Below are 19027 nucleotides of genomic sequence, written 5' to 3'. Positions count from 1 at the left end.
AGTTTTAGTAGATCCACCCATGCACTTGAGGCAGCCTGCCAAATGATGCCCCCTTTACGCGAAAATGGCTGTTCTAGCACCTCAATGTTCACCGCTACATTTCCTCTTCCTCTCTTGTCCCCCTCTTCCTTTTCCAATATGGGAGAAGGAAAGCAGTGGAGGCAAGGAGCCAGACAGATGAGTGCCCCCTACAAATCTGCTGCTTAGGACAGCTGCTTCAGTTAGTCTCATGGATGAGCTGGCCCTGCATAGTGTCCCTATATTCTGGAGCTTCCCCTCTTTTCTGGGGTAGTTTTGTTCAGGTTTTGTTAATTGTACATTGACCTCTTTTGCATCTTTTCCACTATATTAGTAATCTTGTTACTAGTGACCTCAAGCAAGGAATTTGCCTTCCTGGCTGCTGCTATACACTGGGTCAGTGTTTTCATGAGCTATCCACCACAACCAAGTTTTTTTTCTTAGTTCGTCATCCCACACCTCAGACCACATTAGCATATATATTTGAAGCTGGGATTTATTGCACCACTTTCCATTTATTGACATTGTTTAATGAAATTTTACCCCACCTTCCTACCACCCGATAAGGCACCCAAGGCAGCTGAACATTGAATCACATTTGCTATTCAGTTATCTATTCACCCAGTTTGGAGAGGTCCCTTTGGAACACTTCACAGCCTATATTTCTCCCAAGGGTTTTGTGCCTTTGGTTGTCTTTGGCACAACCTCACAAGGGTTTTGTGCCTTTGGTTGTCTTCCAGCAATTATGCTATACGATAAGTCATTGTCTTCTACTGCATTGGCATCCACACGTTTTGGCAGGAGGGCCACATCATCTCTCTGACACTGTGTTGGGGGCCGGGAAAAAATTAATTTACATTTTAAATTTTAACTAAAATTAATTTACATTTTAAACTTGTTACTAGTGACCTCAAGCAAGGAATTTGCCTTCCTGGCTGCTGCTACACACTGGTGAAGAATACCTCAGTTCACCACTGCCCCTGCTACTTGTCCTGATGTAAAGGTTTTTTTTTCTACCATATGTTCATTTAAACCCCCTTCTACCCTCAGAGTATGGCAGGAGTGGATTGGCACAAGTGTTGCCTAGGACCCACTAACTGCCTCACTGCTGGCTGGCTATTCTACTGTTCTTACCCAGTGGCACTGCTGTCTTTGCTGTTCTCCCTACTGCCAGTCACTTGCCCTGCCTTTTCAAAAGGTGAACAAAGAAGAAAATGACAGGTGGTGTAGTAGTGGGGTGCAACCCTCTACTATTCCACACCCCACTTTCCACCATCTACCTTTTGAAAAGACAGGTAGCAGGAGGAGGGGTTGCATGACAGTAGTATTGCCACCATCCCCAGCACAAAGGAAGGGCAGGGGAACTCATCTGACAGCATGGGCAAAAAATGAGAAGGGGGCTGGCAGAGGGCAAAAATTGGGAAACTGGCAGGAGGAAAAATAAGAGCAACTGATGTAATACCAAGTATTGGGAAGATGGGGAGAAATTGGCATGCAGGGTGCAAACACGCCATGGAGGAAAGGGACAGGGAGGCAAGGGTTAAAAGTGCAACAAAATTTTATTGTGAGGATAATTTAATGAATAGGAAAGAAGAATCCAAATAAAGCAGGCATCTGCACACATCACAAGCACTCACACAGAAGTGGACAAATGATAGAATCCCCAAGTGTATCATTAGTGAACAGTATCATCAATTTGACTGCATATGAGAAAACAAGGAACAATATATGTCTCTACCATTGTTCTTCCTCCTTTCACCCCCTGGATTGGAAAAGAGAAGAAGAAGAAATGTGGACAGATGGAGACTAGGGAGCTAGAGCATTGGAAGACTGGGAGGAGCAGAAGCTGGCACAGCAATAGGTTTGGAGGGGGAAACATTTGGCTTACCTCAGGTGTCAGGAAGGGCCAGCCCTGCAAGTTGTCAATTGTCATCTGCTTTGACTGGAGGAACTCTAAGGTATCTTCTTACTGCCCAAGATGCCAATGATTGAACCTTGGTACCTTCTGCATACAAAACTTAGGCTTATCAAAACAGGGGTGTGGGTGAGTAAGATTACAGCCCAGCTTAACACAATGGGTTTATTTCCGAGTAAAACACCATTTTCAAACACCACTACCTATGAGCAGCCAAGGCTTCAAAGTTCTCCAAACAACAACCTCACAAGAAACAGTGGAGTTAATCGCCAATTGTTGAATTAACACATTAGGAAATAAAATTGTTCTTGGACAGTACTAGTCCAGACTACAGGTAAGAAGTTATGGGATCAGGGGAACCAGATGTCATAACCACAAAAGAGGACAAGGTACCCCAAAATCTAGGACATCTGAAAAAATCTAGGACACCTAAAAAACAAAAGTTAACAACACTTGTATATTGATTTCATGGGGTTAATTTAAATACTATATTACTAAATTTAAAACTATGTTACTTATAATTTATTATCTACAAGTTGTTAATTATAAGGTGGCTATGCGCTGCCTGCAGGGGACCGCTCACAAGGAAAAGGAGGACATTTAAGTTCTTTTCCGAGACACAAGACTAAAAAGGACATGTCCTAGAAAAAGAGGATGTCCGGTCATCCTGTGTGGGATGGAATGCTTCTCCTAAAATCAAGAGACAAACCCACACTCCCTGCTCTAGGAAACAAGTTGTCAGGGAAAAGTGCTCTAAATGTTTTATGTTAGTTTTGTATGTACAGTGTTTTCCATGAGGGATTAACTTAGCCATGCACCTACCTACTTACAATCTGAAGTGCTACAGTCCACAAACAGTTTTATCACTTTGTCAGCTGTTCACTTGAACAATGCCTTGAATTCAGAATATATACATCTTTTTAAAAAACTGTTTCAGCAAAGGTTCACAAGGCAGTTCAGTAATAGCTGTGCAGAAGGAATATGAAAAGGTGCACTATCATTGGTGACAAGTAATGGAGGAGCAGCAGCACAAGTTTGGTAGTTCTTTCATAGTTCAGAATTACTTCTACACTGAGAATTCTGCTCTCCTGTTGATGCAAAAGATCTAACAAGTTTAAGAGGAATGATTTCATAAAATCTGAAAAACACAAGTTGTTAGAGCAGCTTTGAGTACTTATGTTCAGAGTACTTTGACATGTAAATGGACCATACAGAATTAAGTAGTTGTAGCAAACTGAATCCTGACTACTAAACTCACTGCTACTGAAATGACTGGGATGAAAGCTTCACTGGAACAAAAGTGGTTTTGGAATAGATACTTCTAAGCAGAATTACCTTTCTTCTGCAGAAAATGGCCACACCAGCACACAAACCTTTTCCCACTGAGAGAGAATTCGGGACCATTGATGAATGCTGCAGACATCAGTAGTTTATTGGTATGTTTAGTCAAAACACATTCAAAAATGGAAACTTAAGTAAATACTTTCCACCTGCAACAATTAAACTAGATTCTACTAGCATATAATGCTTAACACATTACAGCAATAAAGATGGTAGTCCACTGTCTTGCATACCTACTAAAGCCAAAAGATGGTTAAAGCAAGTTTGTTGAAATAGGGTTGCAATGATAGCAATACTACCCACATCAACAAATAAGCAGTTTTAACAGTAATGGTCAAGGAGATCTGTTGCTTTTTCTTCTAGAGGTACATTTATTGAAAGGAGGGACAAGAACACTATGAGTCCACAGTACAGTAGGTGAACAGTCACCATGTAAACTTGTGTATGCTTCCAATATTGTTATTTCATGGCATTTAAAGAAGCAAGCCAGGAAGCTGAATGGCTCAGTAGCTCCTCTAATTGTCAGTTACATATTTTTCTGATTATTCCCTCAGTGCTATTTGCCTTAACAGTTTTCAAAGAAGATGGCAGGGCAATACCATAGCACTAAAAAGTCAAGGAACACAAACACTGGTAAGCAAAATGCTCGTTGAACAGCACTTTAAAGAAAGGCTCCCAACTTAAGTCAAGTTTATGGTTGGTGGTGAGGCATTCAAGTATTACATTTCCAGGTATCATCTGAAAATGAAACAGTTCAACACAAAAAACACCCCTAAAATATAAAAATGGAAATAGAGAAATGTGTCCCAGAAAGTGTATGAAAATAGTGCAAGACTTACCATCAAACATGGAAGACCTCAATATAGGGGATAGAAAAAAATGAAACAGATTCACTCCCCACCCCCCCTTAACACATAGGCAAAATTTTCCATGTTCATAAGAAAGAGCACATGGTTGTATGAACCAGATGCTACTCTGCCATAGGCAATTTTATTATGAGGTCTTCCATGCTTAGAAGCAGCTTTCAGTGGTCACATACTTTTGCCTCCCCTTCCTTAAGAGTAAGCCTGAAGTTTGATAAGCTGTCCATCACGAAGCTGGGAAGTGTTTGCTACATTTGCAGTTTTCTGGAATGTGCTATCTATGCAAACAGGAACCTGGAAACTGCAAATCTCTCTCCATGTACAAATTTGAGCCACACAGGCATCAAAGTTACTTCAAGTTTGTGCAAAACGGGTGACAGTTCAAAAACAGGAAACGGCAAATACTTGCGCTATTATCCTGTCCTTTGAAAATTGCAGTATCCTTGAGTGTAACAAGTTTTATGCTCAATATGTTATTTGGAGTGTACTTGAAATGAAGGAACATGCTTGATTAACTTTGGGTTTGGTCTATGCAAGAATGCACGCTCACTTCCATAACTCCACTTCTGTTAAAAACACAGCGATTACTTCATACGTCCCTCCTTCAAAGGCTTCAGAAACTTGTTAGCTGTAGGAGCTAGGCAAATAATATTCCAGTAATCTTTACTGATTTAAAGATACTGCAATTTTTATACAATGATTTTATAAACATTTTTACAGCTGTTAAAGTTTTGTAGCACAGCCATTCATACACTATACTGTACAAAATCACCAGCAAGACTGGAATGATGTATTTAAAAGAAGGCACCATCATGCTTATTACATTACCAGAGACCTCAATACAGTAAAGACAATTTTTCACTGTACACTGCTTACAGAAACAGGAAAAGGGTAGAGGAGTGTGTTGAGCAGTCAGCCGTCCCTGTTTTGAAGAGAGGCATAACGCTCATAAGATTCTTTTAAAAAAACTTTTTTGTATTCAGGACTATGATTTTTTTGAAGTTTTAAATGGTTTCCTTCTGGAACATACTTGTAGTCTTGTTAAGGTTTGTGTGTGTACGTATATTGGTCACAGCAAGCAGAGCAGATGCCCGCATCGTTTCACAAGCTATATTGTTTCTTGCTGCTTTCAGCAGATGTCAATGTAAAATAAGTCGAGTACCCATTAGTGCATTTGAGTTCATAAAAACACGAGTTGTCTGGAGCCAAGTTCTAAAAGGAAAAAGAAAAGGGCAAGCTTCTCCAATTGCACAGATTGCACTATTTGCGCTTCCAACAGTAATAGGCAGAAACAGTAACACTTGCACAAAATGTGCTGCAAAGGGATTTTTGTTTTACTAAAATGACCTTAATTCAATTGGGCATGACCCTAAAGTCCATTTTTTTGTTGCAGAAAGTTTAAATGGTCATTTCTCAGTCCTTAATCTCCAAGTTTAAATTTATAAATTAACAGTGTGACTTCTTTGTGAAAATGGGGAAAGAACGTCCACCTCAATTTAATTGGTAACCAAAGGATGTTTCTCACACCAAAGAAATGATCAACAAGGCTGTGTTACATTCCAAAGCCAGAAAATTAACAAGAATGCAAACACGACGAATAATGCATCACTGCCAAGATTGCCTGCCAACACTGGGGTCTTCAGCGACGTTGACCTGTGAATCGGCCTTCCATCTGCCCAGTTCCTCTTCCAGAACCAAGTTTCTGGGCCATACCACCCCTCAGAGGTGGCCCTCTTCCATCACGGTCTCGCATCATTCCGCCACCCACTATTCCACGGGGACCCCCAGGACCTCTGTCGTTGCGCCGAATATCCCTGCGGTCATCACCCCCACCTCGGGTTTCCCGCTCACGTGCAGCTCTGGTCTTTTTTTCTTCTACGTTCAAGCGCACCTCACCACGGAACATAATGGGCTTAGAGGGGAGAGACAAAAGTGCTGATAAGACTTAGCTTAATGTTGAACAAGATCACTCAGTAAGACATTAACTGAAAATTTTGATCAGGTTATACTGAAGGTATTTTTATGCTGTTCTACTTTTAATGTTCTATTGTTGCTACTTAATTATACACAACTTTGGGTTTTGTTGCACTGAATAGTAATGTAAATAAAACAAATCTTATAATAGTGTGGAGAGGCATTCGCTCAGTGAGAGAGCATGCAATTCTCAGAGCAGAATGTCTCAATTACTCATTGATAAGAGTAACTCATTTCCCTTGAAATATTGTTAAGGTATTTTCTTGCTGCCTTTTGTGCAAAGTAATAGTATTTGCATTTAAATCAATAGTTTTGTGCTGTATCTAAAACTAAGCTCTGAAATTATGTTGCTCCATTCAGACTTGCTTTTTCTGCAGAGGTGGCTCACAGAAATAAAGTTTTTGTTCTTTAATTTTATGCCATTCTCAGTTTTCATTCATGTATCAAGTTTGTAACTGAACAGGCCCCTAACTGAGGAGAAATAGCCTATTATCATTACCACATTAATTAAGAACTAATTACACTGTTCATAATATCTGAACAGGGAGTTACCATGGTTAAGTGGGTATACAATCTTCCTAACCCTAAGATTTAAATCCTTCTTGAAGTCTGGATTGTAAGGTCAGGAAGACTTTGCTTGTGTTTCAGGCAAAACACCCTCCTCCATTATAAATTCATTACAACATACGCACAGTGAGGATAGATGAGGTAGGAGCACCAAAAGTGCAAAATCTGCCTCTAGAATTCACTGTGCACTTGTAGAAGGGACACTTCTGTTCAGGCCTTTAGTCAGAATGTATACTCTCGCTATCAGAATGACACAAAGCAGTTAGCTAGAATGACTGAAAATTAGGCCTGGTCTATACATGTAGAATGAGGTGGTAGAATGGATTACCATTACAGATAAGGAATATTCTTTTTAAAGCATAATTTAACATGTTGCTCGAGTTTTAAGCCACAGATTAAAACACGTTATAGCAGTGTTTCTCAAATTGTGGGTCGGGACACACTAGGTGGGTTGTGAGCCAGTTTCACGTGGGACCCCATTCATTTCAATATTTTATTTTGAATATATTAAGACTTCATGCTGTATGACTGCATTTGAAGAAATATTACAGACCAGTGAACAAGCTACTATGTATATTCTTTTAGCAATTATAGTAAATGGGACTTATTCCTGGGAAAGTGTGGGAAGGACTGCTGCCTAGGATTGGTAGACACATTCCTGCTTATGTCACTTGCAGTCATGACATCACTTCCTGGGACCTGACAGATTCTCATTCTAAAAAGTGAGTCCTGGCGCTAAATGTGTGAAAACCACTGCATTATAGGATCTAGTCCCACAAATTGGTGAGGGGAAAAATCAAAACAATTGGACTCTTACTCGATTTCCTGGGCCTGCACACTTATCCAGTGATTTATATTATAATAAAACAAAGAGTGCTGGGCATTGAGTCCCAAAACCTCCACGAAAAGGCTTTGAGAAGTTGCTCCCCCCTTAACTTCTCCATTCCATTACAGCACAGTTGCATGGCACCATATCTCTCCCTTATGACCAATCCAATTGAATGATGTGCTATTTCTTTAGCAAGATTTAACTTGCGGCCGTCCATGGTCACAGAGGGGAGGTATAGCAAGGTCCCCTTTGCAGAACACATCTGCTCCTGCAATCAAGGTCAAATTGAAAACATCCAACATATTCTGTTTTACTGTCCCCGGCATGCTAGGTCCCATTCCATGTACTTGGAACAGTTGATACTTAATAGAGAGGGGATCTCTGATCTAGAGAATCTGAAATTCCTTCCCAATGATTGTACAATCGATATAATGGAGATGGTATCTAAATTCTTAGTCTCAATGTCCTCTAAGTACACCTAATTTATTTGCTAAGCCTACTACTGATAATGTTCCGTACCTTATTTTATTGTACTAAATTTTGTTTTCACGTTACTTTGTGTTCATCTATGTTCTCCCCTGTAACTGGCTGTTGCCATATGTATTATATGTATGCCAATAAAGGTTGGATTGGATCTAGTCCCAATGTTTCAACTGTGGAAAGTATCTTAAGGGGTTGTAAAGAATTTGTATCATCTCATCTGTCAGTTGGCTACTGGCTTATCTGCCAGCTCCTGTTTGAATTTTTAAAGGCATACCAATATTATTTTTGAATATTCGCCATATAACATTCACTATCACTTCTGAGAAAGGTTCTGAAGCCAAACTTATCATGCATGATGTACAGAGTGTAAAAATCCAGTGGTGGATTAATGTGAAGAAATGTTGTATAAGAAAACAAAATTTGGAGAATTTTATATGTAATGAAAACAGAATCCTTCCCTTTACCAAACAGTGACTATAGCCATGCAACTTACTTTTGCCAATAGAATTTTCTGAACTGGCTCAGAGTCATCAAACACTACAAAGCCAAAGTTTGGGAGTTTTCCTCCAACACCTTTAGTATTGATGCGAAGTTCTACAACATTCCCAAAGCCTATGAAAACACAGTGCAAATAGTTATAGAAAAAATGAGCAGCATCTATTAAATAGCAAGTCAGCTAACTAAGGGCCATATCCAATTTTCCAGCACTGGTGAAACTGTGTTGATGAGGCATGAGCTACATCCTGCAGTAGGGGAACAGTCACAGAGGCCTCCTACAGGTAAGGCAACATTTGTTCCATTTCCTCAGCACTGCATTGTGGTTGCACCAACACTGGAAAGTTGGATAGGATTGGGCCCTACGAAGGCAATCTTTGCAGTGTTCATTAGACAATCTAATACATTTCAAATTTTTTTACTGCCTTCCCATCATTTTCAAAATGGAAATGCTAATTTCTTGCTCCCCTTCCTCTGCCCCACCCCATCCTACCACCAGCTTCACTATAAAACATAAGATGTTTGTACTTACTCATGAAGAATTCTTTCAGCTCATTCTCATCAATGTCATGTGGTAAGTTGCCAACAAAGAGTTGATGACTATCTGGATAACGAATTATTCGGCGATTGTCTGATTCATTCTGATCCATATCCCCTCGGCCTATATGCATACAAAACAATGAGACAAACTCAGTATAAATCTATATATGTGCATAAGTTGTTTGAACAGTAGTAAGGTTTCACAGACATAAAAATGGATGGCTGGTTCAACTTAACATCTGTGCCAGGTATGGCTGATTTGAGTGCCTCAAAAAGTCAGTTTACCAATACTATCACTATCACATGTTTCTTCCATCACCAAATTGCTCTGCCTTATGCATTCTACAAAAGGGTTCAGAAGCTACTTCATCTATAAACTAAGATCAATATTAGTTTTCCTTCCTCCCCCCCCCCCATATCAGGCTTGTAAAAAGAACAAAAGCAGACAATTATGTTGTCACTGTGGTAGATTATAGTTGCCCCAAGGTGACCAGGCAGGGTAACTTTCCTAAACTGGAAGGAAGTTGGCTCTTTTTATTTTCTTTTGGTCTTCAGATGTATCACAAACTGTGATACATGCCAGGTGAGCTAGTGAACACTGGGGGGGGGGGGGGAGGCTAGTAACTCTTGCAGATATATTTGCAAAGCTAAGTCAAAATGCACTTCCCTACAGTTTAAGATTGGAAACCTGATGCTTAAATGGAAGGGTATTAGCTGGGTTAGCTACTAACATTGACATAATTGTAGTTGGTTCTATGGAAGAAAAAAGTTACACACACACACACACACACACACACACACACAGAGTACTCTAAAGGCACTGAGTGATTGTTTATTAAAAATCCTGTTTTCATATGAAAATATCACTTCTAACTCTCTTGGTTTCAAAGGAAAGTTAGAAAATATGTTAGTAAAAAACACTACCTGTAGCAATAGTAGCATGGAGCCTGCTTCCTGTTAAAGTTTGTTAGTCTCCCTCTAGCATGCAGCCAAGAGCCTGCACATCACATTTTTCAGTTTAAGCAAGAATTCTTCAGTTTAAGCAAAAACATGCACGCTGACATCACTATGGGTGAAAAACAAAAGATACTGTAACAGGTGTGGGGGGATCCTCCAGATAAATGTGGACCTCCAGATTCAGTTATCTTAGTGAAAAAATATAAAGGGACCTCCCCCACACTGCATAAATTTTGGGATTTTTTGGCCACCTATTCAACTAACTTTTTTTTTAAAAGATGACACACATGGAGATGGCTATTGATAGTCCTAGGACAACTTAAAAGAGAGTTTCAGGAGAAATGTACCTGATAGTGGAAGAAAAGAACAAGGGATGGTCATCAACCATATGCCCTTTGTCAGCTTCTAGATGCATCTAACTAGCTAGTGTGCAAGACAGAATACTGAACTTAGTAGATCCTGTGGAACCTGTTGCATTTATTTATTTATACACACACACACACACATACCCCGCCTTTCTCCCCAAAGGGACCCAAGGCGGCTTACAACAATAATAAAAAAATAATTTAAAAACAAGATAAGAACATTTACAACAGACAAAAACAGCAATCAGACAAAAAGTGTTAAAGAACAAACAGCAGCAGTTTATAAAAGGCCCCAAGCCTGTAACCAGATGTTAGAAGGTGCTAAAAGATGTTAAAAAATGTTAAAAAGGCCAGGCAAGGCAAGTCTTGTCTAAAAAGAAAAGTCTTCAGGCCTTGCCAGAAAGTTTTAAGAGAGGGAGCAGTTCATAAATCAAGGGGGAGGGAATTCCATAGTGTTGGTGCCACTACTGAGGAGACCCTATTTCTTGCCACTGCCCCACATACCTCCCTAGGCAGCAGCACTTATAAAAAGGCCTTCACTTATGACCTAAAGGGACAAGCTGGATTGTACAGGAGTAGGCGATCTCTAAGATACCCTGGCCCCTAAAGGAAAAAACCAGTACCTTGAATTGGGCCCGGAAATGAATGGGCAGCCAGCGCAGCCGCTGGAGAAGCAGTCCTGACAGAGTCAAATCACCTACCAGCATTCTGCACTAATTGCAGTTTCCGACCCATCTTCAAGGGCAGCCCCACATAGAGCACATTTCAATAGTCTAACCTTGATGTCACCATGGCATGGATCACCGCTGCCAGGGCTGCACAATCCAAGTATGGCCACAGCTGGCGCACCAGCTGAAGCTGAGCAAAGGTCACCCTAGCCACAGCCACCACCTGGGAATCCAAGAGCAGCTGTGAGTCCAGGCGGACCCCCAAGCTACAGACCTGCTCCTTCAGGAGGAGTGCAACCCCATTCAGTGCAGGCTGATACTCCAGCACCTGCATGGAGGATTTCTGAACCAGAAGAACCTCTATCTTATTCAGATTTAATTTCAGCTTGTTAGCCCTTATCCAGATTGTCACTGCCTCTAGACAGGGCTCCAGGACCCTATCTGCCACCCTGGAGTCTGGAGGAGAGATGGAGCTGGGTTCATCAGCATATTGATGGCACCCCACTCCAAATCCCCGGATGACCTCTCCCAGTGGTTTCATGTAGATGTTAAATAGCATGGGGACAGAATTGAACCCTGTGACACCCCACACTTCAAGGGCTAGGGTGTCAAACAGGCATCCCCCAGCACCACGATCTGGGACCAATCCTCCAAGTAGGAGCGGAACCACCGCAAAACAGTGCCTCCAACTCCCAACTCGGCCAATTAGCCCAGAAGAATACCATGGTCGATGGTATTGAAAGCCACTGAGAGTCCAGCAGGACCAACAGGGACATAATCCCACTGTCCAGTCCCACTGATAGGTCATCAACAAAGGCAACTAAGGCAATTTCCGTCCCAAAGCCTGGCCTGAAACCAGACTGAAAAGGATCCAGATAATGTAGCATCCAATAGCCTGAATAGCTTTAAAAGCAGGACAAATAAGGGAGATGTCTATCAACAGCTACTAATCATGGTGGCTTGGTGTAACCTTTGAGTTCCGTGGCAGTATCTCTCTGTATACCAGTTGTAGGGCAGAAATGACTGAAGGGAAGTATGCCTTCTCTCCCATTTGTGGACTTCTCAGGGGCAGCTGGTGGGCCAGAAAGCTGAACTAGATGGGCATTTGACCTAATCCAGCAGGGCTCTACTTCTGTTCTTAGTCTGATGCAGCAGAACAATTATTGTGAGCCCATTGTTGCTGGTTTGCACCACGTATGACAGAGCTATCCTACAGTTTTAACTTCTAGCCTCCAATTCAGTAGGGAAAGTATGTTCTTGTTCATAAACAATAAAAGTGACCAAAGCTCAGAGGAAAGTCAAGCTATTAATAATGGAAGACTACATATTCAGAAACACTGAAAAAGATTTTGAAGATCAATCATTAAGAACGTAAGAACAGCCCCACTGGATCAGGCCATAGGCCCATCTAGTCCAGCTTCCTATATCTCACAGCGGCCCACCAAATGCCCCAGGGAGCACACCAGATAACGAGACCTCATCCTGGAGTCCTCCCTTGCATCTGGCATTCTGACATAGCCCATTTCTAAAATCAGGAGGTTACACATACACATCATGGCTTGTAACCCATAATGGATTTTTCCTCCAGAAACTTGTCCAATCCCCTTTTAAAGGCGTCCAGGCCAGATGCCGTCACCACATCCTGCAGCAAGGAGTTCCACAGACCAACCACACGCTGAGTAAAGAAATATTTTCTTTTGTCTGTTCTAACTCTCCCAACACTCAATTTTAGTGGATGTCCCCTGGTTCTGGTGTTATGTGAGAGTGTAAAGAGCATCTCTCTATCCACTCTGTCCATCCCCTGCATAATTTTGTATGTCTCAGTCATGTCCCCCTCAGGCGCCTCTTTTCTAGGCTGAAGAGGCCCAAATGCCATAGCCTTTCCTCATAAGGAAGGTGCCCCAGCCCAGCAATCATCTTTACCAGGAACATGCTGTTCAAATAAGATTTATTGCAGCCAGGCTACAAATAGATATGGTTTGTATGAAAAGCAGTAACTGAAACAGAAACTATGTGAAAAAGATTCTCATACATTGACAAACCTTCTGATCAGTACATATTAAAAGTAAATACAAGTGCAAAATCAATGGTTTTTGCTAATTAAGCTAGGAAGACCGTGAATTGGACAATAGTTCAAGTGAATGTTCTTGTAGACTAGTGTTTCTCAAACTGTGGGTCGGGACCCACTAGCTGGGTTGTGAGTCAATTTCAGGTGGGTCCCCATTCATTTCAATATTTTATTTTGAATATATTAGACTTGATGCTCCCCTGGTATGTGACTGCATTTGGGGAAATGTACTTTTAACAGGCTACTGTGAATATGATTTTAACAATGATAGTCACTACTGGGTAAGTGTAGGTAGGATTGCAGCCTAGGATTGCGCAAAATTTTTCTGCTTGATGATGTCACTTCCGGTCATGACATCACTTCCACTGGGTCCTGACAGATTTTCATTCTAAAAAGTGGGTCCCGGTGCTAAATGTGTGAGAACCACTGCAGTAGACTATTACGGTAGATACACCTGCATTTGCAGGGAAAACTATGCATTAGGGAATTAATACTGTGTATGCAAGAACACATCACTGAAAGACTTAGACCCAGATCCTAACCAACTTTCCAGCACTGGCATAGCTGTCCCAATGGGACGTGTGCTGCATCCAGCAGTTGGGTGGAACTCACGGAGGCCTCCTAAAAGTCAGGGAATGTTTGTTCTCTTACCTCGGAGCTACATTGCCCTTATATCAGTGCTGGAAAGTGAATTAGGATTGCGTCCTTATTCACTTAACTTTAGCAGCAACTTTCACATTTATGCTTTAAATTCAGGGTTTTTAAGTAGGTCATCAAAGCAGATGAACAACCTTCAAAATGCGACCTTGAAAAGAAAAACCATGAAAGACCAGTGCAAAATCAAAGAAGTCATGTTGGTGTTTGAAAAAGTTTACCTGGTCTAGGTCCCCTAGATGGAAATCCTGGTCGCTCCCTTGGACGCTGTTCACGCACACGGGGTGGTTGTGACTGTGTTTCAGGTTTCACTTCCACTCTTTGCTGAAACAAGAGAATGGATTATTAGTCAAAATCCTAAAGAGACCTTAAAAATAAATTAACAGTTGTGCAAGAAAGACAGTATCTTTTCATAAGAAATATTCACATAAATTCCTCTGTACCAATCCAAGGACTGTAGGGCTTGCTGCTCTACCAGCAAACGGGGAATCAAGGCTCAATGCAATTCTAAATAATATTTTATTCCTATTAGTTGGTATCCAAAGCACTGCACATTGTGTTCTACTCATGGGCAGGAGCTTTTCAGGTTCCCCTTCAGGAAAAGGAACAGTGACAGCATCCTGAAGCCCCCAAAGATTAATGGTTCCCTTGAGCACAAGGCATTGCTTCCAGAAAGATCTCTCAAACACTCAGCCATGTGCATATGGAAGTGCCTTCTAGTTGCATAGGGAAGGAGATGGAATGGATTCCAGCCTTTATTTTTGATGAAGAAGCTAAAGATTTCTCCATGAATGAGCTGAAACCCTCTTAGGCTATGGCATGCACCAAAGAGATTAGTAATTAATATTAAACAGAAAAAGCAGAACCCACAACCAGGGAATGAATGCATAAAAGTTGTGCTAACTTGGAAACACTTTCTGACAATAAATTTTTTTGAAGCAGCTACTCTATTGAAGCATTACCAAGCCAGAATGGAAAATATTTTGATTTAAGCGTTCAAGAACACACACATTAAATATCTTTATTAAAATTCTATTGTCAATCTGAGAACTCATTCTGCTTGTAAACTCATTTCTAAAGAGGATATCTCGCCTGGGAATACCGGGTGCTGTAGGCTTATACCATAGTCTTTCGAGACTGAAGGTTGCCAACCATTACTTCTGGCTAAACAAGAATATAACAGAGGGGATAGGTACTTCTAGCTGGTTTTAGATACACTGAAAAAAATTTTCAGTGACAAGACAGGTTTAAGCCAGTCTCAAATAGAGTTTGATACTCTTAAGAGTAGCCAGACATTTAACAAGCGATCCTACCAACTCATTTGTGGGAGAGGTCATATCAATAGGCTGATATTTAATGACTTAAAATCTTTTATCTCTGCATAATTGTTTTCCGAGACCCCTATAAAAATTGCATGTGTCAGCAGTAGTGTTTTACTACAAGGCTATTCAAATCTCTATCCTTCAAACAAGAAACAAAGCATATACTTGTACACAAGGATGACCCATGACATGATGTGAAAAATCCAAGTGGCAACCTGCTTCCTAAAAAATAAAAGGCACAATCCACTAGGAAGTTCCACTGGAATGGAAGGTTACTGTATTGCTATTCATTTTGTGAGATGTGCAGAGCAGAACTTCCCAGTGGATTGTACCTCAAGGTTCAGATCCAACTGTCTCCTACTCTGCTACCCTTAGTGTCTGAAACCTGTTGCCAAAGGATAGAAGGCTACCCACAGCACACTTCTGAATATGCTGATTCTAAACTAAGTTTCACTGTGTTTAGTGGGCCTTACTCCCTAGTAAGTGTGTTTACAATCATATACAAAGAACACTTATCAATGGCTCTTCATGAAGGGCAGTTTCAAGTGGAGTATCCTAAGTCTTGGGCCCTGTTCTCTTCAACATCTTCAATGAAGGGATAAAGAAATTCTTATCAAATGTACAGGCGATAGTGAACTTAATAACTAGCACCACACCACATAGTAGAGGCACTGAGGAGGACCCAGACAGAACAGAATACTGAAGCCAACTAAATGAAGTAAACTTGAGACAAATGTCAGGTTTTGCATTTAGACCAAAACAATAAAAGGCACAGGTATAGAAAGGGTGATACCCAACTTGTTAGTAGAACATGTGAACGGGATCTTGGTGATGCAGTGGATCCCAAGCTGAACATGAATCAGCAGTGTGATATAGCTAGAAACAAGGCTAATGAGATTTTAGGTTACTAGCTTCGTAGGTTGCATAGCTTTCAAGACACAAGTAGTATTCCACTTTACTACATGATGGTCAGGCCTCATCTAGAGTACTATGTCCATTTCTAGGCACTACACTTTAAGAAAGAAGCAGTCAAACGAGCTGGTTCAGAGAAGGGCAATGAATGTGAACAGGAGTTTGGAAAACAAGCCTTAGGAAGAAAGCTCAGGGAATTCAGTATGTTTAGCATCAAGACAACAAGGCTGAGGGAGGACACATAGTAGCACTCTTCAAATACCTGAAGAGTTTTCACATGGAAGAGGGCAGATATTTGTTCTCTGCTCCCCCAAGAGAGTAGAATGAGGGCAAATCGGCCTTAGGTGCAAGAAGGGAGATTTCAATGGAATATTAAGGAAAGTTTCATAATGGTAAGAATGGTTTGACAACAGAACCGATTTCCAAGGAAAAGGATGGATTCTTCCTCTCTGGAGGTCTTCAAACAGAGGCTTCACAGGCATCTTTTGGAAATGTTCAAGAGAGTATTCAAGCAGGGGGCTGGACTAGATGGCCTCGAAGGCCCAACTCTGTGATTCTACGATCTTGAGCTTATATAAAGTTGACAACTCTCCTATTTTGTATCTGATAAAAGGCAAGGAGGGAGTTTAACTGACGTCTAAAGTACCTTATATGGCTTATTTTTAGTGACAGGAACCATGTGAAAACTGGGTCAAGTAATGCTCCAATAATATGCATGTGTGAGTGTTTAGTTGGCTGTCAAATTCATTCCTTACCAAATATTTATTTTAAAAACCTGGAATTCTTTGAGAAGGACTTGAAAACTAGGAACAGATGACAAATAGCAAAAAGGAGGATCAAGGACCATGTAGAACAAATTCCTATCCTCTGTCCAGGCTTATTCCTGAATCTCTGACAGCCTTCTTTTCTTACACTTTTCCTGCAGTATGAAGATAGTTTGGTACTTAATGGGCAGCAGCAAAACTAAGGCTGCAGTCCTATGCATACTCATTGAACTCAATAGACTGCCTTACTTCTGAGGTAAGACATGCATAGGAACTGCACTGTAAGACTAAATTCTGTACCTATCTGCTTCCGTATAAGCTCCACTCTGAAAGCAGTACTTCCCCAAATATGTATAGGTTAAATTGTTAGTATTCCAACTCAGACGAACAAGCAACAAAACATTTAGCTATGGATTCTGGAGATGTTTATCTTTCAACATAACCAAGATTGAAGAGGTCCACAGACGTCTTCTCTGAACTTTAGAAACAAACCTAGATTCAAAACACCTCTACTTGGGCCCTGTGAATAGTCAGGGAATATCCAACGCTACAGCAGCATTGCTGAAGCTATGTGGATCACTCCTTTTGATAGGAGACGAATGTAAAAACAGATGTGGGACATAAAATACATCAGAAAAAACTCCAACAACCGCAGCTCTACACTTCGCACAGCAGATATGCATTCTTAGATACCTGTGCTCAGAAATGCTGATTTCAGAAAAAATGACTTAGGGCTCTCCAAACACTGGCCTGTGGGTGGATCTGGGGTTTGGAAAGAGCCCTCACTCTGGTGAGCTGCGCTTACCGTTCTGCATCCTTGTGCCCAGATCAGCTTGAAAGAAACACAACACCATAGCGGAACAGTAAGTGCCACTTGGGATGGGGACGGCTTTTTCAGGACACAGCAGTTTCCAGTTTGGAGACCTCTGCTCTAGAATACATCAAGGTTACCAGTAGCACAAATGGCATCTAAAAAGAATAGAATCACTCAAGTGCCGAGTGGTTGCTCAGAACTGTTATCTGCATATTACAAAACCTCTACCTCTATCAGCCTCCATCCTAATGTATTTAGAAGCACATACATTCAGGAAATACACCAAAGGATCAAGATCTTCTCAGATGCAGAAGTAGTAATTAGAAAAGATAGTTTCTTTAGGGCATGCAGACTATCTGCCGAATGCTTAAAATCTGAAAAGGGCACTTTCAGGAGAAAACTTTCAGGATTTGAGATTTTGAAGGTGCTGCCAGCTTTCGTTCACAAGTGCAATGTAAGATTCTCTCAATCAATTCTTGTACCTCAAACAATTATTCCTTATTACACATGGATACGACATGGACACTATATGCTAGAAGTCTTTAGTCCCTTGGACTACTGGTTTTCATTAACAAGTCAAAGCAGCATCAAGTGTTTAATAAGTGACTCTACAGAAAAAAAAAATGAAGTGCTGGAACACACACATACAAAGTTTTTTTTTCCTTCAAGAGGATTTAAAGCTATAGTGCTAAGGCAACGAAGTAGAAATAAGGCTGCTACTGGGTCACCATGAAGGTCTCTGAAATGGACCCTCCTTCCCAGGACTTTTCTATACACCAATTATAGACAGTGTGGGTGCTGACAAATAAGAAATAGTGTTGGAAACTTAGGCAGCTATTATTGCATTTTCTTCAACCAGTTGGCCATGCTATGGTAATACTTTGCTTCATAGATACCTGGGGTACCAATGAGAGCTACTTAGCTTTGATAGTAGTGCTTTGTGTGTGTGTGAATACAAAATGACATGCTTCAAGTTTCAAAGAGTCTGTCACACTGTTTAGATATATGGATTGGAGTCTCCATCCTCCTTTCTCTCTCATATTTACTTTAAAAAAATGAAGGGTCAGACTACGCGTTTAACTTAACATGTAGTTTGGTCCTTACCTATAGTGGATGGAAGAAACAGTGGGACATAGATCTAGAATTCCTTCAAGCACATTTTGTAATCCTTCTCCATGTCAGGGATGTTCTATTCCTCTTCTGGTACCTAGGATGTGGCCAGAAAGCAGGCAGTACTAGGGACTAGACTCTTTGGAAGATAGTATTAACGTTTGGCAAAGGTTGTTTTCAGTTTACAGGTTGACCCTCGATGATGCACAGATGCCTCCAGGCCTAGCACACTTCCAGTTTCAACAGTCCTTTTGTAGAACTGATAGCAACTAGAAATAAGGCCATCCAGGAGAATTTTAACAGAATGTAGGGGTTCTGAGGGAGGTTTGATCAAGATTTGCAATACATTATGAAAATCCAGGTTGGGA

General features: G+C 40.9%; 1 protein-coding gene across 3 annotated transcripts in view; it reads right to left on the bottom strand.

Moving 5' to 3' along the window:
• Positions 1 to 3274: 3274 nt before the first annotated feature.
• Positions 3275 to 19027, bottom strand: part of G3BP2 (G3BP stress granule assembly factor 2) — a 58162-nt gene continuing 42409 nt past the window's right edge. For all 3 annotated transcript variants that reach the window (XM_066627244.1, XM_066627246.1, XM_066627245.1), the window contains 4 exons: positions 13959 to 14061; positions 9018 to 9146; positions 8484 to 8602; positions 3275 to 6049 (listed from right to left, as the gene is read on the bottom strand). In XM_066627244.1, the coding sequence (XP_066483341.1) occupies positions 5777 to 6049; positions 8484 to 8602; positions 9018 to 9146; positions 13959 to 14061 (624 nt within the window). In that variant the 3' untranslated portion in view covers positions 3275 to 5776. The remainder of the gene's footprint in view (positions 6050 to 8483; positions 8603 to 9017; positions 9147 to 13958; positions 14062 to 19027) is intronic.

This window comes from Tiliqua scincoides, chromosome 5, assembly GCF_035046505.1.
Source record: "Tiliqua scincoides isolate rTilSci1 chromosome 5, rTilSci1.hap2, whole genome shotgun sequence".
In the NCBI taxonomy this organism is placed as follows: domain Eukaryota; kingdom Metazoa; phylum Chordata; class Lepidosauria; order Squamata; family Scincidae; genus Tiliqua; species Tiliqua scincoides.
This window is presented reverse-complemented; position numbering and strand designations above follow the sequence as displayed.